A 27,810-nucleotide genomic window follows, 5' to 3' on the forward strand; every position below is an offset into this window, starting at 1 on the left:
GATCCGGGACAAGAACCCAGGCCTCCTGCAAGCAAGGCCAATCTTCTGCCCAGTGGTGCATCAGGCCCAGGCCACCGGAGCCAGGCGGGGCTGCGAGACTGCGACGTGTGCAATGAAACCTAACAGGCCACGGACTAACAGGCAGCAGAATAAGCTGGGAATGCCACAACTCTCTTCCTGGAAGGACCCTCAGACTCACACAATCCACCCACCGCACAGATGAGAAACGGAGGCTCAGCCAGAGCAAGCACCTCGGCAGAGGCAGGTCAGGTCCAGACACAGGTCCAAACCCACCTCACCATTAGCTGAGCTGGGAGAGCAATCTGCAGCAGCTGCTATGGAGATGGCAAAGCAATCGATCCACAGGATTTTTTTTCCTTGAGCAGGTCTAGGTCATGAATGGAAAGTATAAAATGAAGTCTGTGTCCTCGAGGAATTCATCATCTAGCCAGAAAAATAAGCATGTGCACAGAAAAGCAGAACTGACGACATAAAACATCAATATAGGGAGCAGCTGTATCAGGAATTTAAAAGAAGGCAAAGAGCAGGCAGGGCTGGCTGTGGTGGACAGGTTCCTGAAGGAGGAGTATAGGAAGTGGGGCTTTGAGGTATGAACAGGAGTCCAATAGATTTAAAAAAAAAAAAGAAAGAAAGAAAGAAAAACATAGGTGCTTCCAAAAGAATACTCCTAAAAGTTCCTGGAAAAACTGAAGGAAATGGTAAGTGTATTCATTTTCCATGAACCTTTTGAAGACCCCTCATACACATAGATTTTGAACACTTTTGCACCAAAACAAACTTATTTTTTAATTTGCTTTCTCCAAGCTTTTTAAGGTACCCTCGTAAGTCGGTTCAAGAGTTTCAACTTCAGAGGACAAACCTGCAGAGGAAGGCCAAGTCCTGGGGGCTGCAGGGCCTTCACATCCCAGGCCGGGGCTTTTGACCTTGGGCCCGCGGGGCACTGGGTCTTCCAGCCGGCCTCTGAGCTCATCACAGAACCCCACGAGGGTTGATCACATTGATTCCAGAGCAACATTAGTGTTAGAGACCACGCATGTCAACCAGCGTCTGGAGCATGAAATCACAACCACGGTGTGTGTGCCGTGGACCAAGGAAGGCCGGCCAAACAGGCCCGGTCTCCTCCAGTGCTCCCCTTGGCAGCTTACCGCCCTCCGTCTCCGTCCTCCGTCTCTGCCTTCTATGGCCTGTGGCTGGCGGATGACAAGCACAGGTGCCGCTGTTCTTACATGAAGTGGGGGGAGAAAAGCTCAAGAATGGAGGAAGTTCTCAGTGCGCTCGTGTTCTCCAGACTGGAAAGAGGCAGTCTTAAATGGAGGAGGTCAGAGGCCACAGCAGAAAAGCAGCGGCCTCTTTGAGGCTCAGTTTCCCAGCCTTCCATGGAGGGGCCGGGGGTGGATACGCCACCGAGACCAAGCCCTGGACGCGCCACTGGCCCAGTCTGGTCACCTCTGGACCTCCGAGCAGTGAAAGGACTGGGAGACCAGCTCTCCCGTCTATGCCCATGGTCCTCTGTGGCACAGAGTAGCTTGGACTGGGGCCAGCCAGCAGCTCCTCGAGAGGCCAAAGACACGCCGACAGGGCCGCAGCTGCACCCCTCCTAGCCTGGGGCTCACCATCGGCCATCCCAGGCGCCGGAGGTCTCCCCCACTTCTCAGTCTTGGAGGAAAATGAGGCTCTTCATCCCGAGGTCACCTGGCCAGGAATGGGCAGCAGCCGGCGCCCAGAAGGTGGGCTTCTATGAGCTGGCAGGGACAGGGAACCTTTGGAGAGTCCAGGTGCCGCGTCCCCATGGCCTGGGGGAGCTGGGAGGTCACCAGAAGCCGGGTGTAGTAGCCGCCGAACACCGCCAGCAACTGCTGGGCCATTTCCTAGGAGAGGCAGGGAGCAGAGTGAGGGCCACGGGGATGCGCCTCCAGGGCAGGGGCACTGCTGCTCACAGGGAAGGACCAGAACCAGGCTGGGCTGGACCAGGGCGGTCCAGAACCCCAGCTCTGTGGCTCCCTGGTGCTGGGGAGCCCACAGCCTCAGTGTCCCCATCCCCACGGTGGGTGGGTAACTGCTGACTGGCAGTGCACAACAACGAGACACAACCCCAAAGCACCAGAGAAGCCACCAACCGCACACGCACACATCTGCGTGTTCCAGTGTGCTGAGTCTGGAAGGTACATGTGGTCAAGGTGAAGGAAACCCCACTCCAAGATGAGGGGAGCACGCTGTGGCTCAGAGGTTAAAGCCCCGGGTCCGCAGTGCCAGCATCCCAAATGGGCACTGGTTCACATACCAGCTGTTTCACTTCCAATCCAGCTTCTTGCTAATGCACCTGGGAAAGCAGTGGAGGATGGCCCAAGTGCTTGGGCCCCTGCACACATGTGGGAGACCAGGGAGAAGCTCCTGGCTCCTGGATTCAGATCAGCTCAGCTCCAGCCATTGCAGCCATTTGGGGAGTGAACCAGCAGATAGAAGATTGCTCGCTCGCTCACTCGCTCGCTCTCTCTCTCTGTTTCTACCTCTCTGTAACTCTTTCAAATAAATAAAACTAATTCTTTAAAAAAAAAAGATGTGGAGGGAAGCGGTCAGCCTTGTGGTGTAACAGGTTAAACTGCCGCCTGCAATGCTGGCATCCCATATGGTTGCTAATTGGAGTCCCAGCTGCTCCACTTCCAAGCCAGCTCCCTGCTGATGGCCTGGGAAAGGCAGCAGAGGAGGCCCAACTGTTTGGGCCCCTGACATCCTTGTGGGAGACCTGGAAAGAAGCTCCTGGATCCTGGCTTCTGCCTGACCCAGCCCCAGCCATTGAGGCCATTTGAGGAGTGAAACAGCAGATGGAAGATCTCTGACTTTCAAATAAATAAATAATTTATTTTAAAAAACCTGAATTTAACACAAAAAGACAGATAACTGTATGATTTATCACTAATTGGTGGCACCCAGGGTGGTAAATTCATAGACACAAAGCAGAATGGTGGCTGCGAGCGTGGAGAAGGGAAGGGAAACTTATGTTGGATGGGCATGGAGCCACCGTGGGGAGATGAAAACGTCCCAGAGACGGATGGGGGTGACAGGTCACACACGTGCATGCACTTTATGCCACGGAACCACGGGCTTAAGAGTGGCCATGACGGTCACTTTAGTTCTTGATTCATTTTTAACTTATTAGAAAAGCGGAGCAACAGAGAGAGGGAGAGAGACAGAGTCACAGAGCAATCTTCCATCCAGTGGTTCATGTCCCAGATGCTCACAACAGCCAGGGCAGGGCACAGCCAAAGCCAGGAGGCCAGAACTCAATGGAGGCCTTGCACGTGGGTGGCAGGGACCCACCTGCACCAATGCATCAAATACCCAACCCAAGATGGTAAATTCTAAATGTCTATTTTACCACAATGGAAAAAGGTGAAAGGTAAACTTTGAAAAATAATTTTAAGAATCGGAGGGAACGCACGCTCTGAGCACAGCCGTGTGTAAAGTTCCGCTTGGTTACCAGCAGCTGGGATTACAGGGAAATGCCGGAATTCCATACATGTGCTGGAGCGCCTTCACAATCTGCTGTCCACCCTGTAACAAACTCCGGTCTAAGTTCCGGCCAGCTATCTCCATCTACAGTCAGCCAGCAAGAACAGGCTTTTGGGGACAGCGCCGTGGCTTAAACCAACAGAGGGTTAAACTACCACCTACAGTGCCAGCATCCCACATGAGCAAGGGTTCGAGTCCCTGCAGCTCTCATTCCAAACCAGCACCCTGCTAATGCCCCTGGCTTCAGCCTGGCTCAGCCCCAGCCATTGTGGCCATTTGCAGAGTGACCCAGAGAACAGAAGACACCTTGTGTGCACGTGCGCTCTCTCGTGTTCTCTCCCTCTAACTCATTCTTGCTCTCCTTCTGTCTCTTACTGCCACTCTCTCTTCAAATAAATAGTCTGAATGAAAAGGAAAAAATTGCATAATCTTCAATCAGCCGGGCTGGCTTCCGTCCTTGGCCGTGGCACACTCTGCCTTGCTCTGTGATGCTGACAGGTTAGATGCGTTCTGGGAACCTTAGTTCACCCATCGAAGCAGAAAGAAGATAACACAGACCTCGGACGGTGAGTGCGAGAACCGCACGCATGACCGAAGCGCTGGAAAAGCCAAGCGGCCATCCTCACACTCTCTGCGGGCTCCTAGTGAAACGAGAGGCGCTGGCCATGCTGAGACTCAGGCACTGGCTACTTCCACTCCGAAATTACCAGGACAGCTTCTTTAAAAACTGAACACACACACTTGGTACTCGTGACCGGAAATCGTATTGCTATCAGTCTGAGTGATTTTGAAAAAAATAATTTGAAAGATTTGTAGTTAACGGGCTATTGCACATAAACCCAGCCATGCATGCCAGCATAAAGCATGTGATCTTATTCATCTTTTCGGGTCTTTTTAAAAACCCAGCAGGATTCTGGTGAAGTTTAACACATTTATCCTCTTCTCTTTAAACAGTGCAAACTGCAGGTCTCCTGCTCCCCGCCAGAACGAAAGAGAAAGTCTGAGCTACTATGGATCCTGAGTCCCCAAAGCTCCCGGCTGAGCTGGAGAGCAGGAGCTCTGTGGACGTTCCAGCTGTCACCCGAGGCCGCCCCTCGCGGCTTTTCTCCCTGCCAGTGGGGCGCCCTCATGGCGAGAAGCAAGCTCAAGCTGAAAACCAGACTTCCAGATTGCTGGGCTCCCGATGCTTAGCCTTAACCAACAGAGAGCGGGACCCAGCGGACGTCTACAGCTGGAGGGACAAGCAGTCAACAAGGCTGCACACAAATTCTAACACCCAGCTGTGACTGAAGTAGCTGGATGGATGGATGCCGGGACGGATGAACGGATAACTGAGCGACCAGCTGATAAAGACCCAAATAGTCATCAGTATGTTCATGGTTAGGAAAGCTACCATCCACCAAAGTGCTTTTTATCTCTCCAGTGCAACTATCAAAAATACCATCTGGAGTGGACATTCGGCCTAGTGGTTTAAAAGATGCCGGCCTGTGTCTCCTATCACAATGCCTGGGTTCAAGTCCCGTCGCTGCTCCCAGTTCTAGCTTCCTGCTAATGCACACCCTGGTGGCAGCTGATGATGGCTCAAGGAGTTGGGTCCCCGCCACCCACATGGGAGACCTGGACTGAGTCCCTGGCTCCTGACATGAGCCTGGTCCTGTCCCGACTGTTGCAGACATCTGAGGACTAAATTAACGGATGAGAGTTTGGTCTTGCTCAATGTTTCTGTCTCTGTCTGTCTCTCTCCCCACTCCAAATAAATAATCCAATTTTTAAATATTTTACATAATATCCAAGATATTAAAAAGTACAACCAAAAAATCCTAGTAAGTACAGAAAGATTCCTATAAATCAACTTTAAAAGTGCCGGGGTGAAGAGAAACAGACTGGAAAGTGGGGTTTGGCTAGAAGATGGGTATGGTCTCTGTGGGCTCAGAGAAGCCACGACGCCAGGAAGCCGGAGCCGTGCAGACTCGCCCCGCGAGGGAGGACGCCCCGACCCGCCGCAGTGCCCTCACCTCTGGCTCAGCCTCAGGAACCAGCTGGTGCAGCTCGGTCTGCATGAGCGCCCTCTCTGGAGGGCGAGCAGTGCTGGGCAGGAGAGGTGCAGCCTCCAGGTCCACCGGCCCCTCCACTGCCGGCGCCTCAGGGCTCACTCCGGTCTCCATGACGACGCATAACTGGCTCAATCTGCTTCTCAGCAAAGACTGCAAAGGAAACAAGGGGGTTGGGGGGCCAGGTGTGTCCTAAACCTGGGTGGGGTCTGAGGGGCTGTCATTCCGTCCTCCTGCAGGCCCAGCAGAGGACGGAGCCACGGACAGACTCAGAGGCTGACCTCAGAAGAACCGAGGAGCTGAGCCATAGTGGTGAGGGCACATCATTCCCCAGCAGAGTACGGGCCTCCTAAAATACTGCTCCATCCGTGGTTTCATTTGTTCTCCAAGGCAGCCTGGGACGTGGGCATCTCTAACCGCACGTACAGGGTTAGAGTATATTGGGTGAGACCCCGATGCCGGCTGCAAGACTGGCTGCAGCACTTCCAGGACCCAGGAGAGGCTGATCCTAGGACAGGAGCTCAGCCTTGGAGCCACAAGGCCTGGCCTCCAGGTGGGCATCAGCACCAGCTCCGGGACCACAGACAGGCAGCAGGGCTTGCCAGAGCCTGTTTCCCCCCTGTACCATCAGAACATGATCTCCCTGGACTTCTGGGACAAGGCCACTTTGAACCAGGGACAGTCGTCTAAATCCGTGACACTTAGAGATCCACCAGAATTTATTATGAATGTTATTATTAGCAGGGGTAGGGCACCTTTTGTCCTCCAAGGGCCATTTGGATATTTACAACAACATTCGCAGGTCACACAAAGTTCTCAACTTGAAAATCCGCCTGCTACAGATTTGCTGGATTTTCAGTGCCGCCTGTGGCTGCCTTGGCAAAACCAGACCACATGATTTCATGGGCCTTGTGCAGCCCTCGGGCTGGACGGTCCCCACCCATTATAAAGAAATAAACACCCACTGTTGGGAATGTGCAAGGCGTGATTAATTAAAAAGGAGCAAACCGCCATGATTCCCCAACAAAGCATCCACAGGGTCCGTGCACGCCTTCTTCCTCCCGGGTGACTCTGGGATCTTTTCTCCAAGGCTGAGGGGAGGCCACCTGTGCAGCGCGGCCCTCTGCTTTTGTTGGGGCTTCGTTTCTGTTTCACTCCGGACGCTTACCTCTTGGCTGGTCTTCATTTCCCGCACGTGGTCAGACAAAAACTGGGCGCAGTCCTCCAGGTCGAAGTAGACAAACCAGAGCTGTGGGGAGAGGCTGCTGTGACCGCTGCAGCTCGGCCCACCATCCGCCTCCTGCAGCTCACCCAACGGACGAAGGGCCGCCCAGTTTACCCCGGGGTTGGCAGACACCTGCTGCTCCGCTCTCTCCCAGAGCCTCACGTCACAACCACGTGGCCCTTGGAGGACGGCTAGGAACAGGGCTTGCCGGCAAACTTCAGACATGCCCGGCCCGGTTCCGGCCAGCTGCTGTCCCACCTCCCACAGGTCACTAAGCACAGCGGCCAGACTCCAAACCCTCCCAACACCGCATGTCTGGCCATGGCCGCCACCTCTGTTGTCGGCGGTGCGACACCTTCCTGTCTGGAACCAGAACCCGCAAAGAGGTAAATCTCCACGCCCTGGCCAGGTCTCAGGTGAAGAGCTTGGGGGAAAAGGCTAAGTCTTTCCCCCTCTCCTACCTCACCTTCTGCTTGAACCTCAATAGTTCCCAGAAGGTCAAGTTCAACTTAACCAGGCTGAACTCCTCCACGTTCACTCATCACACACCATCTGTCAAGGCCACACCTCCCACACATCATAATCAATGTTCTGCACAAAACTAGTGACCCTTGTCTCACACCTCCACCCACAGACCCCTTTCCTCCTGCCAGTCAGATGCAGGGGACCAAGGTCACATCCCTCTTTGCCTACCCATCTCGCCACTATCTCACCCCCAAGGGAGTGTTTTTCAGTGGGCTTTTTAAAAAAGATTTATTTTATTTATTCAACTGAAAGGCAGAGCAACAGAGAGAGAAGGAGAGAAACAGAGACAGAGACAGATCTGCCAACTGCTGGTTCACTCCCCCAAATGGCTGCAACAGCCAAGTCTGGACCAGGCTACAGCCTGGAGTCAGGAGCTCCATCCAGGTATCCCACATGAGTGGCAGGGGCCCAAGGACTCGGGCGATCACCCACACGCCGCTTTCTCAGGTTTGCTAGCAGGAAGCTACATACGAAGTGGGGCAGCTGGGATTCAAACCCACACTCCATCCAATACAGGATGTCAGCCTCGCAAGCAGTAGCTGAATCCACTGCACCACAGTTGGCGGTCCTGATTTTTTTAAAAGGCTTTTACTATGAAAATTTCCAAACATGAACAAAAGGAGATGGCACCAAGCCACTGTCCTCCTTCAGCCATTAATCACTGCGGCCACGCCGGTGCCCTCTCTACCCTCATGCATTGTGCATCCCCAACATCCCCCACCCACTACTGCACACCCTAGTAAATTTGAAGGACATCCTAGACATCGTGGCACCTCGTCCCAAAATAGCATCTTGAAAATGAAAGAACTCAAGCTGTCTGAAAAGATGAGGCCATCCATTAGTCACCCATCTTTCCATGTATTCAGCTAACGTCCAAGCCAACTGCCAAAGATGACTCAGCGGAGAATAAGGTAAATGAGGCTACAGAGGACCCCAAGCGCCAGGAGCTCCCAGCCTGGGGTATCACACTAGAACTGCTTCACCCCCCACACTGGACAAGATGGCCTCATGCTCTACGCTGTCTCAGGTGTGATCAGCCCCCACAAAGACAGGGGTCTGGGGTGTTCTCTGCCGCAGCCCCAGCAGCCAGAACATAGCAGGCTCTCAGCAAACACCCACAGGATGTGCAAGGCACATGGACATGGTGCTTCTTCCAGCTTCCCTGTGAACACCACGACCACCACCCCCGACAGTGCATGGGCTGTGACTGGTGACATCACAGACCAGGTGCCCAGCCCAGGAGACTCTGCAGCCCTCCTGGGCAGGTGAGCAGTGGGCAGAGCCCAGCCAGGCTCAGGTGACTGAGGGCTTATTCAGCCCCAGCTGTGTCCCCACCACTGAGTGACCTTGTCCTGGGCCAAGCAGACAAGGCCTGCAGGACCTGAGCCTCCCTCTCTAGCCTCCTCCTCTCTTTCTCTCTCTCTCTATCTCTCTCTCTCTCTCTGGTGCCACTCATGGGCAGCCCCCAGGCTCCTTGGGGCCAGAGAGGCTGCTCTAACTGTATGCCTGGGAGCTCCAGCAGGACAAGGACCTTGTAGGGTCCCTGAGCATCTTCACTGGCCACAGGGCTCAGTGCAGAGCAGAAGTAGGTACGAGCTGTCCACGGCCATCTCATCAGCAGACTCCCAGACACACAGTGCAAGCTGGGTGAGCGTGAAGCCACCTCTCGCAGTTAGCCCAGCCCCGAGGTGGGCCACGCGGGGGCGGTCACTCCAACACACAGTACCTGGATCACACTCTGGCATCCTTCCACCGTGTCCGTCACCCCCAGCAGCACCCGATGTCTCAGCAGTGTTCCATTGGCGGCCGCCAGCCTCAAGTCAGTGTTGCTGTTGGCCTGTAAGACAAGCATCAGCCCCTTAGCCAGAACTCCAGGCTGCCAGGGAGCTGCTTTGCCCTAGGCAATGGTCACACACCGTCCCACACCTAGACACCATGGGACAATCCTCACCCTTGGGCCTCTTTCCTTCCCTGTGAATCCCAGGGACTGTGGGGTTGTCAGGATAGTAAACTCCAGTGTTAGGCATCCTGGCTGTGTGGCCCTGAATGAGCTATGTCCCATCCAGCCTTGTTTCCGAATACAAAGTGTGTCCTGGTTTCCCAGGAACGTGGTGACAGCTAGCTGACACTGCATATGAAGCACTTCACCTTGGCCCTTGGTCACGGCCAGGGTGCACAGGGAGCTGTGAGAGGCGGTGGGAACAGACATTGCACCTGCTTGGTCTAGGTAGCACGCAGTGTGGTGCCTGGCCCTCACACGGGACTCTCAGAATCAGAGTAAACAAGGCCCGGAGGAGTTGAGCTATAACCCAGCCAGCAAATGGCAGAGGTATCCTGCCCACTTGGGAGGTTGCGTCAGGCACGGACATCAGGCCTCACGCACAGAGTAACTGCTCCTTAAATGGGGGTCATTATCAGGACAGAGCAGATCCTGCAGGGTCTCCTGGACCAACAAATAGCAACCATGGTGCTGTCACTGTGCCCCCGGGGCCTCCATGCTGCACCTGTGAGCACAGGCCGGGTGGTGTTCGTCTCCACGACCTGCACCCAGCACGTTACCTGGTACTCACAGGGCTTCATAAATCCCAGCTGAATAAAAGAAGGGGGGGGGGGGTGAAGGGGAGAGGGGAAGCAGAAGAGCAAAGCAGGCATTCCCTGAACTGCATGAGCGACGCCTGCGTCGTTGAGGCACCTGCCATGGGCCGGATTTTTTCGCTTGCTTCTGCTAAATCAGATCGCGCTGTTCTCTCCCCTCCCCAAGAAAAGCTCCTTGTGGCAGGAGCAGCCAGCTCAATTTTATTTTTTTATAGCCAAGCATAGGGGCCATGAAAGCATCAACAGAGCTCAGGGGTAGCATTAGTTTTGTCATCTTTTCAGAATGATTAAGCCATAAAATTCCTATTTGTCCCAGTGAACGTAGGCACTAAATGGAACTCATTCCCCACCATCCTGCCCTCCCCCTTGTGAGCGAGGCAAGGGTGCATCTTTGCTCTGGGATCTCAGAGCTCAGCTCTGAGCAGGGGCTGCAGGCTGAGGGGACAGGAACTTTCCAAGGAGCCTGAAACACAGCGTCAGCGTGGCATGCAGCACAGTGGTCCCCCGAAGACATGTGCGCCCCATTCCCCAGAACCTGTGACTCTACCACTAGTGGCTAAGGGAAGCTGAGGTGGTGGGCAGAATGTGTGCTGCTAACTGTCTGTCTTTCAGGCTCAGAGACGACACTGCATTATCCAGGGGGCCCAATGCAAGCCCCACGCCACGCCCCAACAGTGGAAGAGGGAGGCCGAGGACTCTGAGAAGGCGACTCGGGCTGTCACGGAGGAAGGGGCTGTGAGCCAAGGAATGCACAGGGCCCCTGGGAGAGGGAAAGGTAAGGAACCCGCTGCCTTCTGATGGCATGCAGTCCGGCCTTCCAGGTCCCAGCCTGCTGAGACCACGCCCACTTCTGCAGAGCATCAGACATCCCGCTTCTGCAGGATGTTACAGCAGCCTGGGACAGCCCCGAGGGAGGGGACAATCTGAGCATCCTGGCCCTGGACTCCTCTCTGCCGTTATCAGCAGCCTGGCCTCGGGCTACTCCTCGGGCCTTTCTTGGAGCCTCTGCTTCTTCCTCCTCTGTAAAATGAGCGAAGCAGCCTCTACGCAGACAGGTGTGGGGGAGGGGGAGGTTAACAAGCTAGGGTGCAAAGCACAGGAGGGTCTACAACACAGGAAGTGCTCAGAACGTAGCAGAATGCACACCCCGAGGAACAGAACACAGTGAGTGCCCTATGCATCAGCAGGGGCCGCGGATGGAGCAGCCCTCAGCCACAATTCTGGGGAGCAGAGCTGCCCCACATTTCAGATACCGACTTGGTGATACCTGCAGGGGCAGGACCTAAACACACAAAACTCACTCACACTTCACGTGCACCTGTACGTATAGCCTGGAGGTGACTCTATACACTACTTCAGTGCCCCCGCCTTTGACTGAGACCGGTCACACGAGGTCAGGTGTGGAATTTTCCACTCATGGTGGCAAGTCAGTGCTTTCCAAAGTTTTGGATCTTGGAGCATTTCAGATGTGCAGATTAGGGATGCTCAACCTGCATCCATCTCCCCTCTGAAGATGATCAGGGGTCAAGAGGACTCGAGTTTGCACCCTGGCTCTGCCACTCACAGCGGGATTCGGAATAAGTTACCTAATCTCTCCGACCACTCACGCTGCCCCAAAGGGTACTGTTGGGATTAAATGCGGCATGGCTGCCGCTAAGGGACCATGTCAGTGTCTGCCCAACACAGGAGGGAACAGTAAATCGCCACTCTCCAACCTTCCTCTGCACACGTCCAGGGCATGTCACTGGTGAACGCCCAGGGACACAGGGGCATGAAAGGGTTAACTAAAGGACTACGAGGATATTGGTCATCGGTGCCCTCCTCCCAGGCTCACTCGCTCGCTCTCCACACAGCTTGTTCCCAGAAAAGCAATCCACAAGGATTAGGTAGAAAACAGAGAACATAGTCACGCATGTGATTGGATTTCTTTTTGGCGCTGGGCATATGGGCTGGTGTGCACGCTGCTGCTTGGAGACATGCTTCGAGGTAGGTAAGAGAGAAGATGCTGCCTCGGGAGTCTCATGGCCCCACTGCCCTGCTGCAGGAGGCATCTCACCTTCCTCTGGTGTCTCTCGAAGACAAGCATGAGGGTCAGGGTCAGGCTGACCGCGGCCAGGGTCACGAGCAGCACACCCGCCCAGTGGCTGCCCAGGGCAAACATCTGGCTGGTGGAGTAGATATTGGCCCACACCACCACGTAGAAAACCTGCCGGGAGCCGGGAAGAGAGCATGGTCAGGTACCTCGGTCCTCAAACAAAGGAGCTCTGCTCGAAGGAACACGCTGGGGACACTCCTGCCACCAGGAGGCTGATGCAGGTGCCTGGGTCCATGGGAGTGAGCTCCCGCTCCTTGTTTATAAGGAAAGGGGCTGGCAGCCACTCCTAATCCTTACCCACCCCTGACTGCAAGTAAACCCAGAAACGGCAGGAGGCTCTGGAGTGAGATAAATGTTAGTCCAAAGCCCGCAGCGATCCTTCAATTGCCGTGGGGCCTGGGAAAAGTCAGAACACCTCTCTGAGCCTCAGTTTCCACATCTGTACAATGGGGATAAGATCTCTACTTCACAGGGTTGTTCCAGAGTTAATAAGGTAATGGATTATTGCCCAGCATTCATTAGGAGGTCAAACGCTGGTTCCCCACCCTTCCCCTTCTCGTCAGACGTGGCACGTGGGAGGCAGGTGCGCTGTCTGACCACTGACACACAGAAAGCAGCAGCAAATCTTCGTGGCTGAGAGCACACATGCTGAACAAGACTGCCTGGGTTCCAACACTGCCTCTGCCATACATGTGTGTGTTCATGTATGTATATATGTAGCTGGGCATGCGTGCTTACATGTATGTACAAAATGCACACACACATCGGATTAGAGCTAAAATGCTAAAATGGACCCCTCTGTTGATGAACACGAAGAGAAACCAAGTCCCAGAGAGGACAAAAGTCTTGGCCAAGGTCACAGTGCAGGTGGGTCTGCAAATTCCCAGCCCGAGCCGTGCTCAGAGTAAACCCTTACTTCCTGCGGGGACCGGGTCAGCACTCCCTCCTGAGAACTCCTTAGACTAAAGCCAGGTCCACGTGGCACAGCTGGGTCACCAGGCCCCAGCCCCGATCTGCTCTAGGACACATCGCTGAATGTCCTAGAGGTGCCCCAGGAGCCAGGCGGGGCCGGGCAGGGTCACTTGCAGTCCACACCCCCTCACCACAGCAAAGGCCAGCCGCACGGGCCTCGAGTTGTAGATGATGTATCTTCGCACTTGGGGCTCCAAGAGGGCGCTCTCCGCCAAGCTCCTGTACTGGTCAGCCGGCACCTGCTCAGGCAGCCACAGGAAAGACAGCAGTCAGCCCCAGGACCATCACACCGGCCTCCTTCCTGCCAGCAAGCCCACGGTTCCCAGTTCAAGTGACCGTCCCATTCCAGGTCACCCCAGACGGCAGGGCGAGCTTGGAACACCAGGTGGAGAGGACAGGGTGCAGCTCTCAGGTCGGGCAGGCCTGGCACCCGTGGGGAGCCGAGACAGCTGGAGATCCAGCAGGGTGTTCTGCAGAGGGACCGCCATGCCCGCAACTCCCAGGCCTCGAGGCCAACACAGAGCAGCCCAACTGCTAAGGCACAGGCCCTGGCTCAGACAGCCCTGGACCCGCACCTTAGCCCTCCCAGAAACGTGCTGTGTGACCTAAAGCAAGGCATCCCACTTCTGTGACCCGCCTGGTAGGGCTGAGGTGCACATTAAACAGGATAAGAAATCAACGGGGCTTGGCCCGGGGCCAGCCCCCTGGGGCTCCCATCACTACTTCACGGTCACCACCTGTTGACACAGACCAAATACCTGTCCCCACACTGACAGCTGCACCCCAGGGCTTCCATCAGACCTAGTTACTGAGTACCTGCGTCTCCCTGCCCAAAGAAAACTGTGGACACAAAGGCCCTCTGAGAGTAGACCAAGGAAAACAGAATTTAATCATCAAACATTGTATTGAGGAACATGCATGGCAGAAAAATATATGAACTGTGCACCAGTAAGAAAAGCCAATCTGGGGGCCGGCGTTGTGGTGTAGCAGGTAAAGCCACTGCCTGCAGTGCCAGCATCCTATATAGGCACCGGTTCGAGTCCCAGCTGCTCCACTTCCAATCCAGATCTCTGCTATGGCCTGGGAAAGCAGCAGAAGATGGCCCAAGTCCTTGGGCCCCTGCACCTACGTGGGAGACCCGGAAGAAGCTCCTGGCTCCTGGCTTCGGATCCGCACAGCTCCGGCCATTGTGGCCATTTGAGGAGTGAACCAGCGGATGGAAGACCTCTCTCTCTCTCTCTCTCTCTTTCTCTCTGTGTGTAACACTGACTTTAAAATAAGTAAATAAAACTTGAAGAAGAAGGAAGAAGGGAGAGGAGGGAGAAGGGGGAGGGGAGGGGGAGGATAGGGAGGATGGGGAGGGGGAGGAAAAGGAAGAGGAGAAGGAGGAGGAGGAGGAGGAAGAAGAGGAAGAGGAAAAGGAAGAAGAGCCAGTCTGAAGGCAATCATTTAAGAAAGACATACTCAGGGAGTTCAGCTGCTTGGCCAGCATCAATACCAGAGCCCCAGTTCAAGTCTTGGCTGCTCTGCTTCCGATCCGGCTCCCTGCTAATGCACCTGGGAAAGCAGCAGAGGATGGCCCAAGGACTTGGGCCCCTGCACCCACGTGGGAGACCCGGATGGAGTCCTTGGCTCAGTTTCAGCCTGACCTGGCCCCAGTCATTGCAGCCATTTAGGGAGTGAGCCAACAGCTAGAAAGTGCCTGCCTCTCTCTCGCTCGCGCACTCTCTCTCTCTCTCCCTCTCTCTCTCTCTCTTTCAAGTAAATAAATAAAAAGAAAAGCTGTCTTTCTGTGCAAAGACTGAAGGAAAAGGGACAGATCAACCCACCGGTGCTGATACGAAATCAGCTCTGCTGATGTGGGAAGTCCTTAGTGGTGGCAAAGTGTTGATCTAAACAGCGCTGCGACTCAGTTTTAAAGACATACCTTCTGAACTCCTCAGGGTAACATTAGCAACGTGTCTTCCCCACCCTTCATTACCACCCTTGGCTAGCACGGGGATGACCTAAAGGTGTCAGGGGCTTCGGGAAGAGAGAGAGTAACCCACACCCGATGTGCATCACAGTATCGATAGCTACCATGCTATGGAGCAGTACAAGTGCTCAGGCACTATTTCCTTTAACCCTAAGAACCCCTACATAAAGGCATTAACATTGTCCTCACTTATGGATGACGACGCTGAAGCTCGGAGAGGTCCTATCACCTGCCTAAGGTCACACGAAGAGCACGGCACAGCTGGATCTGCACCCAGACCTATGGGTGTGCAAAATCTGGGCCCGGATCGCCAGCCCATCACCTAATGAATGCACGTGCACTTTCCCTTGCACACGCAATTCCCTCTCCTAAAAGGCTGTTCACGGTGTTCAGCAAGTTGGTTTCTCTCTCCAGTTGGCTAATTGGCACTGTTTCCTGCAGACTTTCTACAGAAGAACATCTTTTTTTTTTTTTTTTTTTTTCAAGATTTACTATTTACTCATTTTAAAGTTAGAGTGAGAGAGAGACTTTCCCTCTGTTGGTTCACTCCCTAAATGGCTGCAATGACTGGGGCCAGGTCAGGGTGACATTGGGAGCCAAAGATTCCAACTGGGTCTCCCATGTGGGTGCAGGGGCCCAAGCACTTGGGCCATCCTCCGCTGCTTTCCCAGGTGCATTAGCGGGGAGCTGGATTGGAAGCGGAACAGCCAGGACTTGAACTGGCACTCTAATGTGGATGCCGGCCAAGCACCTCCTCTCTACCTAGCACACCCAGATTCAGCTTTCAAAACTGCCATGCACTGCCCCTTCCAGGCAAGCTGATCCTTTTCCCCTGGGAAGGTCTTCAGTGCCTGGGGTGTTTATGTCATGTTGTCCTGATTTAGCCAATGCATGTCCATCTCCCCACTGGGCTTGCTGAGCACTGTGTCCTGTTCACCTACAATGTTGGGCCAACCTGGTACAGGGCAGGTACCCAAAACACATGTGTCAAGTGATCTAACTGGGAACAGAGGCCAGTTATAATACACTTTCCTGATAAACCACAGCTAGCAGAGTGTTTGATAAACATTTTGCGAATAACTAGACAAATGGATAGATGACTGAATGGATGGGTACCTGGGTGGATGACAGGTGAGTGGATGGGTAGACAGACGGGTGGTTGGATAAGAGGATGGATGGATGGACACACGAATGGACAGGTGGAAAGATGTGTGGATGCAAAGAAGCAAAAATGGTAGGGATTCGATAAGATCCGCACTCACCTGAATGCCCCAGGCCTGTAGTTGCTCTTCTGCTGTTCCCAGATCAAAGGAGATGGGTGCACAGGTGTTGTCAATCCGGAGAACCGTGAGCACCTGGCCATTGCGGAGCTCTGAAAGCACACCAAGGGGAGCCCAGGGCCTGAGGGCATCACCTCCCCGGCTGGGAGAACCTCGTGACGAGGACGCACACCATGGGACAAAGCCTGGACTTGCCAGGGAGGGGCCCAACAGGCAGATGTGAGGCCAAAGTGTGGAGGCCACTGGGATAGAGGGTGAGGCCACGTGAGAGTGAGCACGGCTGGTGGTGAGTTCCCCGTCACAAGGGGTATTTAAAAAGAAGAAACAAGTAACCACAGAGGGGATGATGCAACAGACAGGAATTCAAACTCTGCAAAGGAAGCTCAACCAAATAAAATTCCCAGCAGGTTCGGACAGCCTACGTGACAGATACTGGCCACAGGGAGCAGAACAATGGCTCCTAAAGACGTGGATGCCTAACCCCTCTGGACCTGTGAACGTGCTGCCCGCCACAGCCACGGGGAACCGAGGCTGCAGATGGACTTGAAGTTGCTAATCAGCCAGTCTCACAGAGGGAGACGATCCTGGCTCGGCTGGGTGGCCGGCCCCTTGTAACTCCAAGCATCCTTAGAGGTAGAAGAAGTGGGCAGAAGCAGTCAGAAGTAACCATGAAGGAAAGGCACAGATGCCTTTGACCATGGAGGAAGAGGGCCCCCAGCCAAGAAATGTGGGCGGCCTCCAGAGCTGGGGAAGGAAACGGTTTCTCCCATAGAGCCCCTGGAAAGGAGCTGACCCTGCTGACACCCTGACCTCAGCCCAGCGAGGCCAGGAGCAGACCTAGAACCTACAGAACTGGACAGTGACAAATGCGCATGTTTTAAGCCAGTACCTTAGTGGCAATTTGTTACAGCAATCATAGCAGATCAATACAGGATACATTGGTTAATCCTTCCCAATCCCATCTGCGAAGCACTTACCATCATAAAAGCATAAATTAACTCCTTGTCTCCCTAAGAAATACACATCGGGGTGGGCATCCGGCACAAAGGTTAAAACGACGCTCAGGATGCCCACACCCCATATCAAAGTGCCTGGTTCACACCCTGCTCCTCCGCTTCTAACCCAGTTTCCTGTCAATATGCACCCTGGGAAGAAGCGCATCAGATGGCTCAAGTACTGGGTCCCTGCTTCCCACACGGGAGATCCAGGCTGAGTTCCGAACTCCCGGCTTCAGCCTGGTCCATCCCTGACTGCTGCGGGCATTTGGGGAGTAAATCAGCAGGTGAGAGATCTCTGTCTCTCTATCTGCCTTTCTTTCAAATTAAATGAAAATAAATGAATTTTAAAAATTTTAAAGTGTGCATGCGCGCATGCGCACACACACACATGCCCCAACACAGGCAGGTCATGACAGCTATCAAAACTCACTCAACAGTGTCGGGATGGAGCCAGGCCCCAAGAGCAGCTGGGGGCTGAAAACCCAGGAGCCCCGGGAAGGAAGGGCAGCAGCACAAGCCCAGCCTGCCTGCCCTCACGTGTGAGGAAAGGAACTCTGGACTCAAGGACAGAGACCCCCTTCGACCACGGCAGGGGCCCCCGCAGGCCTCCGTCAGGGGTCTTTGTTGGGCGGAGGGAACTTCCAGCCCTGGATCCTTGGGTCCCAGCATTCAGCCACGCATCACTGAGCATTGAATGTTCTGGTGTGTTCCCGCTGGGTTCTGCTTAGGCCATAAGGCAGGACTGGACAGATCACACTGTCAATACGTCCTCTGCTGGCCAACGCTCCCGTCACCTCGGCACAGCTCTGAGCAACTCCCGAGTCTTCAAAGCCACAGGACTAGCTCTACCTGCCTGCAGAGTCCTGCCCCCTCCCCTCTTCCCTCCCTCACGCAACCCATCACTCAGCCCTGCCAGCTGGGCCAACAAAATCTCTCTCCACTCCATACACCTCTTCGTCTCCTTACCTTTCCCTTGCACCTGCTCGGGGGCCTCCTACCTGGCTTCTCCAGTGGCAGAGCGCGAGTCAGAGGAAGCCAGTCCCCTGAGTAAAGCACTCAACAGCTTCCCGGTGCCCTGACGACGAAAACCAACCTTCCTATCCTACCTTCCCAGCCCTCGGGAGAACAGGCCTCTCCCAGACTCGCCTTGAGCCACACCATCCTCCTTTGCTCCTTGAACACTCCTTAGAAGCTTCCAGCGAGCTTCCCCCAGTTAAATCCTGTGCACTGTTTGCATCCACTTTCACAGGGAGGTCTCCTTGACCCCCAAACTCTTAGCAGATCAATTTCTCCTGTTATACCTGCCTATGCCTTTTGCTCTTCTTTCCATGCACCCAAGATGAAAATACCCACATACACAATTGTTTGATGAAACTTCATCCTCCTTCCCTACCAGACCAGCTACTCCACATTGGCTGGCTCATCACTGAACTCTCTGAGCATACAGGAGGCACTACATAAAGGCTTTATGTATAAATGAATGAATACAACAGGACTCTGGTCCCCAAACCTGTTAGGGGTCTTTTCTCACAGGGCATCAGCGATGATCGCAAGGATTCCATAATTTCATAATTCTAAGATCCAAGGATCCCATTCCTTGCATCTCACCAAGAAGAACTTGCTTTGTTGCTGCTCTCACTGCCTCTCTTGTTTTGTTCGATGGGAGGGGTGAGGGATGTGGAGGCAGGGGGTTGAGGTGGAGGAAGCACCTGCCAGTGTTGGGGTTTGAATTGTGGCTCAGCCTCTCAGGAAGAGAGGAACCTGAAGCCCTGGGCCTTTCTCCTCTCTCCCAGGATGCCCAGATCCCCTGCAGAGGACTTGAGAAGTAAGCAAGAGAGAAAGAACAAAGCGCTGACCACAGATCGGCCCCTGAGGAGCTGCTGCTCTGGTCTTCTGCCAAAAGCAAGCCGGGCAGAACGGAGAACGCACAGCCAAGCAGCACTGATCCGCTTCTCCTTGGTTTCCCCCCCTCCCCCCACCTGCTGCCAGAAAGGATTTAAGGTGGCTTCATAAAAAGTAAAATGAGAAAACTGAATTTTAAAATAGCAAATGAAGAAAATTAGGCAAAAAGAAAATAAAGGCATGGGGCCGGTGCTGTGGCGCAGCAAGTTACCTTGCCGTCTGCAGCACCGGCATCCCACACGGGCGCCTACTCGAGTCCTGGCTGCTCCAGTCCCATTCTAGCTCCCGGCCAATGCACCTGGGAAGGCAGGGGAAGATGGCCCAAGTCCTTGGGCCCCTGCCATGTGAGAGACCTGGAAGAAGCTCCTGCCTTTGGTCTAGCCCAGCTTTGGCCGTTGTGGCCATTTGGGGATGGAAGGTCTCTCTTTTTTTTTTCTTTTTTCTTTTTTTTTTTTATTTATTTGAAAGACAGAGAGAGGTAGAGACAGAAAGAGAGGTCTTCCATCTGTTGGTTCATTCCCCAAATGGCCGCAACGGGCAGAGCTGCGCCGATCCGAAGCCAGGAGCTTCTTCTAGGTCTCCCATGTGGGTGCAGGGGCCCAAGGACTTAGGCCATCTTCTACTGCTTTCCCAGGCCATGGCAGAGAGCTGGATCAGAAGTGGTGCAGCTGGGACTAGAACCAGCACCCACACGGGATGCCGGCGCTTCAGGCCAGGGCTTTAACCCACTGTGCCACAGCGCCGGCCCCATCTCTCTCTCTCTGTCTCTCCTTCTCTCACTCTGTAACTCTGTCTTCCAAATAAATAAAATAAATCTAGAAAGATATAAAGAAAGTAACAGGTTCTGGACCCATAGCCCTCTCTGTGCCCCAGGCACAGGGCTTCGGCCTCAGGCCAGATTGCACTGACTCCTCCAGGAGCCCTAAAACACGAGTACTATTAGCAGGGAAAGCAGAGTGAGAAGGAAAGACAGCGCCTGGAATGTGGGCAGCCACGTGGACGAAGCCTCAGAAGAGCCCTGCACTTCCCCGCACAGAACGACAACCCCACGTGCACTGGGACCGGGGCGTGGAGAACCTGAACCCCGCCCCAGCCCGGCTCTTTGCACCTGGAGCCAAGTGTCTGCCAGTGCGATGCTACAAGGATGCAGGCAGTCCACAGTGTCTCCTGGACTCTTGGCAGTGGTATCTTCCATCTGTTCTTTAAAGCCAGAACAGAAAGTTCTCCACGGAGAGATACCAGTTTTTATGGCTAAGCCAAGAAAGGCTACCAATGGGGAGGGGAGGGGGGAGGGAGGAGCAATTTCCTGCAAAGGGGCAAGAACTGGCCTGCCAGCAGTCGGTGGAACCCGTCTTCAAAGTCCTGCCAGAAATGACCGCCCTGCTCTGTTCTGCTGGGTGTGCCCACTCGCATTTATACAAACTCCTGTCCTCGTTACAGTAACAAGAGATCCTGGGTTCTGAAGTCAAGCTTTAAAAGCAGCCACACTCCATGGACCCCTGCCTATACCCAGCCACCCATCCATTCATTCAACAAAGTACCTCCTGAGCATCCACTATGGGCCAACCTCTGTCCTAGGTTCTGCAGGGACAGGGAGGAAAAGACCCCACTGAGCCCCCTATGCCACCCCCCGGCCCCATGACGCTGGCATTCTAGTGAGGAAGGGATCATTTGGCCTTTCTCACACAGATCATTATTTCCCAACTGCGATAAGTGCCGCAGGGGGAAACAGGAGAACCCTCGCTGAGGCTGGCCCATTAGGAAGATTCCTCGGGGAAGGGATATTTGAACCGAGCTCTGAAGGATGAATGCGAATTAAGCAGAGGGAAAGAGACAGGGAAAAGCATAACAGGCAGCAAGAGCAGCAGCTGCAAAGGCCCTGGGGTTGAACTATGACAAAGAGCCAAGAAGAGGGGTCGCAGGAGGCACCAAGCAGGCGTGACAAGCTGGGGGACGCTGGGTCATCACGCTGTGCCCAGGGAACCACTGGAAGAAAATGTGGCATGGCCGGATGTGCATTTTAGGAAGCGCGCTCTGGCTGCCGTCAGGAACACGGGTGGAAGCAGGAAGGAGAAGGGAAGATCAGATGGGAGCTACAGTCAGAGAGCAATGGCAGAGAGCAAAGGACAAAAAGTGGCCTGGAAACACAGCCTTAGCTAGAAGAATTCCTGTGTCACACACACACACACACACACACACACCAGACCCTCCATCATGCTATGCACGTGTAGCTCAGGCAGAAGATCCTGACCTTACCTTGCCCCCAGCCAGGAGGGTTCCCCGGAGGCAGGGCGCTCCAGCCATGGGAGGAAGTGGGCAGGGGGCCCGTGGCCCCGCCAGGGTCCATCTGTGGTTCACAGGCCATAGCGGAGGCCCCGCTGGGCTTCTACTTCCCCTTCTCGAAGCCGAGGTTCATCCTGGAGTGGCCGGCTCAGCAGCGCTTGCCTTCAGAACACAGCACAAAAAGGAACTTCAGCCCGGGGCCCGAGCTGCCTCGGGCTCTCTGAGGCACCAAGGCCAGGCAGAGCCACTGGGGGTCGTTCTGCTGACCTTGGCCTTTCGGGCTATGCCAAGGAAAATTCTGGGAAGGAGCAGGAAAGAAAATCCTCCGAGGCCTTTACTGAGAACTTCGCTCAGGTCCCACGGCCACGGGGTGCTCAGCAGCTGACCAGGCTGTGCTCCCAACCCCTTCCTGAAGGTACCCCAGGTGCCCAGGCCCAGGACAGCTATATTCTCTACAGGAAGCCTTGCTGACAAAAAGGATCTCAAACGGTTTCCCACAGGACATTGCGAAATACAAATGAAAAAAATCAGGTGGTGGGAAAAACAAATTACCAAAAAAAAAAAAAAAAAAAAAGAGCCTGACAACCACAAAGAACAAAAATACCCAGATACTCAGTCAGGTTCCCACGCAAAGACAGAGGAGGACTGTGTGCACGAATATGGACTCCACAGTCAAGCAGGCCAGGCCTCAGTGCCAGCTCTCGTCATCACGGGCCACCTGGCCGGACAGCTTCAGCTCTTCCAGGCCAAGAACCTTCCCTACAGAGTTGCCGCCATGAATGGATGGATGATGATACACACAACAGCGAATGCGGCAACGCGCACTGCTCCACCAACGGCAGCCCCGCTAGCTGCTATTTCAGGATGTGACACATGGGGCTGGCATAGTGGCTGGCACAGCAACACCAGCATCCTCTATGGGCGCCGGTTCGAGTCCCGGCTGCTCCACTTCTGATCCAGCTCCCTGCTAATGGCCTAGGAAATCAGTGGAAGATGGTCGGAGTACTTGGGCCCCTGCACTCATGTGGGAGACCTGGATGAAACTCTTGGCTCCTGGCTTGGGCCTGGCCTGGCCTGGCCTGGCCCCAGCCACTACAGCCATTTGGAGGGTGAACCAGTAAGATGGAAGATACCTCTCTCTCTCTCTCTCCCTCTCTCCCTCTCTGTAACTCTGCCTTTCAAATAATATAAAATACATCTTTTTTAAAAAAGGCAGATTTGACATAGTTGCTGCACCTGAGCCAATCATTTGGTTTTTGTGCTTCTGGGGAGCCAAAGCTACAAGAGAAACACTGTCCGTTAGATGGTGGTCTGTAAGGAGAAAGGAGGGGAGTGGTGCGGCTTCCGGGCACTGAGCCCTCAACGAGCTGGGCAATGCTGCCCAGGGCTCCAGGGCCACGTCACAGGGAGGCACATGTGGGCAGTGCCCTTAGCCACCTCTTCAGCAAAAGCAGGGAAGTTTCCTGGATGAAAAAGTCTCCGTTGTCATCTGCTCTGGCAGCACCCTGCACGCGTTATCCGCCTGGGGCCCCAGAGCCACCCGCTTACCCCAGAACGTCATGCCGAAGCCCCCTGACATGACACACAACCCCTTAAATGTCGGGGTGCAAAGGCCACCAGCACCTTCTGCAGCTACTCCGGTTCACAAGGTAGGGCAAGACGTGAAGCGCTCGGCGGGCACCTGTTCTCACATCCTCTTGATCCTGAGCTGCCCAGGGCTCAGCACCGACCAATGCCCCTCAAAGGGTGACTCCCCTGTCCTCACCATCTCCCACTTCTCTCAGGATCATGATCGGCAGTGTCCAGTGCAAAAGGAAAATACGAGAGAAATGATGAGGAAGGGCCGTACTGTGGTGTAGGTTAAGCCTCTACCTGTAGTGCCAGCATCACATATAGGTGCTGGTTCGAGTCCCGGCTGCTCCACTTCTGATCCAGCTCCCTGCCAATGATCCTGGGAAAGCAGTGGAGGATGACCCAAGTGCTTGGGCTCCTGCACCCATGTGGGAGACCTGAAAGAAGCTCCTGGCTCCTGGATTCAGCCTGGCCTGGTCCCGGCTATTGTGGCTATTTGGGGAGTGAGTCAGCAGATGGAAGATATTCTCATTCTCTCTCTCTCTCTCTCTCTCTCTCTCTCTCTCATTTCTGCCTTTCAAATAAATAAATTAAATCTTAAAAAGAAATGATGAGGAGTTTCAAGATAGTGACAGCTCAGCATGAAACCAAACCAGGGATACTGGAGCCAGGATGCAGGTGAGGCTGCTGCCTGCAACGCTGGCCTCCCAGAGGAGTGCGAGCTTGAGCCCTGGTTGCTCCAGTTCTGGTCCAGCTCCCTGCTAAATGCACCTGGGGAAGCAGCAGAGGATGGCCCAAGTGCTTGGGTCCCTGTCACTGACATGGGAGACCCAGATGGCATTCTGGGCTCCTGGCTTCAGCCTGGCTCAGTCTCAGCCGCTACAGCCGCTGGGGGGACTGCACCAGCAAAAGAAAGTGCTCTCTCAATCTCTGTCACTCTGCCTTCAAATAAATAAATAAATCTTAAAAAAAAAAAAAAAAACGGGGGGTGGGGGGGGGGTGGGGAGGGTCCTAGGTAAAAGGCCCTGAGTGACCACGCAGGTTGAAGCTGGCCCCGACTTCAAGCTCTGGACGCTCATTTGGGATTCTCTCTTCCAACCAAGCACATATAAAAGACGAGCCTTTCACTAGCAATGATCACGCCAGTCCTAAAGCAGCCTCAAAGACTGGAAGGCAAAATACCATGAAACGCTAAAGCCTTTACAGCCTGCAAACACGGGCTGGAATCCCCACTCGGGTCGTTCATGTGATCTGTGACATCTGCTGCCCCAGGCACTCAGCCCAGATCTTCCTAGCCCCATTTGGAAGATGGGGGTCAGGGGGCCTTGTCTCGCACAGCTTCTGTGGAAATGTAACAGACAGAAACGCAGGCCTGACCTTCAGTCCTCGGCCCTGCACACGGGCCCCTTGCCTCGGCGCAGTTCTCCCATTTCACAGGAGAGAAAACTGAGGCTGAAAGATGGGAAGAGCCCTGCTTAGGGCGGGGTGGCTGTCAGCTACAGAGCCACAGTGAATCCAAGCCAACTGGCTCCAGAGTCCAAGCCGTAGCTGCCATGTCCTTGTACCTCTGGACTCCGGTTCTGGCTGTCTCTTAGGCACCTTTGAAAAAATGGGTGGGGGGTTGGGGGAGGGACGAGGGTCAAGGAAAGGGCATTGCCAGGCCCAAGCATGGTTAAGCAACAAATGGCTCACCGTGGCACTCAGACATGCTGCGCGTTTACTGTCAATCTGTTCACGCCTCACTTCCTTCCCCCAACCTCGAACCCACCAGAGGCCTGAACAGAGCAGGGTACCAAATATAGCCGCCAGGCGCTCACCAATCACCCGCCCGCTTCAGCCCCTTCCGAGGCTCACGAGGCACACACAACGCTTGCAACCACAGGCCAGAGAGCCCGAGAGCGGGGCAGCTAGGAGCCCGCGGCCCAGAGACAGGGGACTGGAGTCTCAGCGTGGCCTGGGGGACCCCGGAGCAGGCAGGGCCCACGCACACAGGCTGGAACTGCACAGGCCCCCTCCCAAAGTGCCTGGAAGGTTCGTGCCAGGAGTTCACTGCAAAATCCCACAATGAAATATGGTCTTGGGCAAGAGACCCCAGCTCCCTCGGTGGCCTCATCAGCCACCCACAGGTCCCAATCAGCAGCCTTCACTCATTCACCTGGATGCTGGGCTGGGGCAGGCTCCAGGTATCCTGCCCGGTCCTGCCACTTCCAACCCAAGGCACCCAGAGCCAGTTCCTTAACAGCTCTCTGCCTCAGTTTCCCTCTGTGTAAATGAGGATACGTTCAGGTTGTGAGGGTTAAGTTCCCATGGGTACAGCACTCAGAACCCCAGGAAACAGGGGTCACTGGAGGAGCGCAGCTGGCAGTGTCTTTACTCCAGGAAGCCTAGAGGCCCAGGTCCTGCACCTTTGCAACTGCAAAACCCAGATCAGAACCTGAAGGCCCAGCTCAGCCCTGCCTGCTGGGGATCCACATCTGGGGGGAAAAAGACACAGTCACAGAAGAACTGAGACACAATCATCCAAGAAGAAACTCCTCGGGGCTGGGGAAAGGCTCTTCGGAAGTGCTTCCTGGAGGAGGCGAGCATCAGCGCCTTTCCAGAGTACAGACCAGAGGCCGGGATGGGGCCCCCAGAGCTGCTGGGGCTGCACACCCTGAACTGCGCACTCACCTCCAGCCCCGCCCCCGCAGCCCACTGACTAGCCCGAGGGCTGGCTCTGACCCGCAGTACCGCCAGTGTGTCCAGAGTCCTTAGACACACAGGCAGAGCAGGGCGGACCAGGGCTTTGAGGAGGGCGACCTGGGTATAAACGCCAGACTTCTGAGCTCCCTTGGCCAATCCTGCACTTGAACCAGTCCTGCCAGGCACCCGTCTTGCACCAGTTCGGCTCCCCAGAGTCTCCATCTCTGCAGACCATGAACCCAAGAGCGCCCAGACACCCCCAGGAACCTTGTGCCTCCCTGACCTTCAGTCCCGGTAAAGAGAAACTTAGTTGCCTAAGTTGGTTCTGGTTTTGATTGTTAATATGAGCTCCAGGCTCTCCATTTTACAGCTCAGAAAATTAAGACCCAGAAAAGCAGGTGAGGTACCCAAGGTCCAGAACCCAGGGCAGAACCGAGCCAGAACCAACACCCCGGCTCCTTCAGCCCGGGAGTCCACCACAGGGGCACGAAGCCTTGGCCTTGGGCACTTGCGTCTCAACGGGTCTCTGCTTCCCGGGGGACAGCCTACCGCCCTGCCCCCGCCGCGGCTTCCAGGAGGCGCCGGGAGAGCGGTTCCCACGCCCACCGCGTGGCGGGGAAGGGGCCCAAAGGCGCAGGGAGAGGCGGGGACGCTGCCCGCGGCGCCCACCCCAGGGCCCTCGGGATTGGAACGCAGGCCGAGGCGGGCGCGCGCAGAAGGCCGCGCAGCAGCCGCTGCCGCGCCGCACACCCGCGCGACCTCGGGCGCGCGCCCCGGGCCCGCGCACACTCACCGTCCGCGCCGCCGCCGCCGCCGCCGCCGCCGCCGCCGCCCACGGACGCGGGAGGTCGGAGGGCCCCGCGCCCCTTCCGCGCCGCAGCCTCCCGGCCCCGCCGCGCTGCGCCCCGCCCGCCGCTCGCGCCGCCCGCCCCCCGGGTCCGCCCCCACCGGGAGGAGCCGCCCGCCAGGCTCCTCTCGGGGCCCGGAGGGAACGCTTCTCCCGGACCCGCGGGCCGCGTGTCATCAGCCGGCTCCCCCGGGACGGCGCCACGTGCCCGGGGCGGGGCGGCCCACGACTCGTTCCCGCCGTCCGCGCGCGGCTTACCGGTGCGGTCGCTCGCAGTCACGCGACCCGGCGGAGGAGGCCGTGTGTGGGACCGAAGGTCCTGGGGCGCTTGCTCTCGGGGTGTGCGAGGTCCTGCGGAGAGCGTGGGTTTGGGGTCAGAGAACCCGAGCTCTGATCCGGCTTGCTCCACTTACATCATCGGCTAAATTAGCTCACCTGGCTGTGCCTTGTTTCCTGCAAAAAGGGGGTGGGGGCGGGTTGGCCAATACAACTATGTCGCGCGAGGGGAATTAAGAGTCAAGGAGAGCAGCTGCGAGAAGTGTTGTGCAGCCAGCAGGCGCATAATTACTGCTCACAGTTGTGGCCGCAACTGCTGGACAGGCCAAAGCTCCCTGCCTGCGGCTGTCACCCCCACGGTGGCAGGATCTGCCTTGAAAAGTAAGTGCCCTCTCCCCCGCAGAAGGCACGACCCGAGCGTATGTTTCTTTAGAGCGCAGGGTAGCAGGGACGCGTGTTTTATAGGAAAGGGGGCTCCGTTGTGTGCTGCGGGCCCTCTGCTTTTGGCATTCATCGCCTGCGGGGACACTGGGCTCTGCCTCCCGTCCCCTTACAGGGCTCTGAGCTCCCCGACTGGCAGGAAGGGACTTGACTCTCCTGGCCCTCCGTCCTGCCCACGAAGGCGGTCCCCACTCCTGCTGCCTGGCCCTGCCGGGATGCGGCTGGGCCGCGTCCACGCGGCAGCCTGCACTTTTCTACGGGTAGACTCAGAACGCTTAGCTGGTTGCAGCCTCAGTCAGCACCCCCCCCCCTTCCCCCAGGCAGAGTGCTTGGAGGCGGTGGGCGGTACCTGAGACCCCTGGCTCCTTCGTTCACCAGGCAACTGAGTGTCCGAGCAGCACGGTCTGCTAAGTGCCAGGGGTTGTCCTGGGCAGCGGTAAGCTGTGTTTAGTGCCTGGTGTTCCAACAAAGAGACTTGGAAGCATGAGAGCAAGGGGCCCAAGGAGCTCTGGAGTTTTACCAAATGCTGATAGGCTACTGAAAGACAGCGTGCAGCAGGG

The 27,810-nt window shown here is 55.6% G+C and overlaps 1 protein-coding gene across 3 annotated transcripts; it reads right to left on the reverse strand.

Annotated features, from left to right (window-relative positions):
- Positions 1-712: 712 nt before the first annotated feature.
- TMEM268 (transmembrane protein 268) lies at positions 713-26,882 on the reverse strand. Of its 3 annotated transcripts, none has more exons than XM_062207699.1 (9): positions 26,792-26,882; positions 21,406-21,594; positions 16,232-16,341; positions 13,126-13,233; positions 11,984-12,133; positions 9,059-9,169; positions 6,751-6,831; positions 5,547-5,735; positions 713-1,889 (listed from the first exon to the last, which is right to left on the reverse strand). In XM_062207699.1, exons 2-9 carry the CDS (start codon positions 21,512-21,514, stop codon positions 1,710-1,712), a joined length of 1,038 nt encoding a protein of 345 aa, XP_062063683.1. In that variant the 5' UTR covers positions 21,515-21,594; positions 26,792-26,882; the 3' UTR covers positions 713-1,709. The 3 variants fall into 3 exon arrangements, with proteins under 3 accessions (XP_062063683.1, XP_062063681.1, XP_062063682.1); XM_062207697.1 differs by lacking the exon at positions 26,792-26,882 and adding an exon at positions 26,480-26,533; XM_062207698.1 differs by lacking the exon at positions 26,792-26,882 and having other exon boundaries at positions 21,406-21,958.
- Between the last annotated feature and the right edge of the window lie 928 nt (positions 26,883-27,810).

This window comes from Lepus europaeus, chromosome 12 (assembly GCF_033115175.1).
Source record: "Lepus europaeus isolate LE1 chromosome 12, mLepTim1.pri, whole genome shotgun sequence".
Taxonomy (NCBI): Eukaryota; Metazoa; Chordata; class Mammalia; order Lagomorpha; family Leporidae; genus Lepus; species Lepus europaeus.

Excerpts from the sequence above, each read along its gene's own strand:
- TMEM268 (XM_062207699.1), bottom strand. The coding sequence starts at position 21,514 with ATGGCCTGTGAACCACAGATGGACCCTGGCGGGGCCACGGGCCCCCTG. Across the intron at positions 13,234-16,231 it reads TACAGGCCTGGGGCATTCAG|GTGCCGGCTGACCAGTACAG; the intron begins GTGAGTGCGGAT and ends CTGCCTGAGCAG. Across the intron at positions 6,832-9,058 it reads GATGCCAGAGTGTGATCCAG|CTCTGGTTTGTCTACTTCGA; the intron begins GTACTGTGTGTT and ends CTCTCCCCACAG.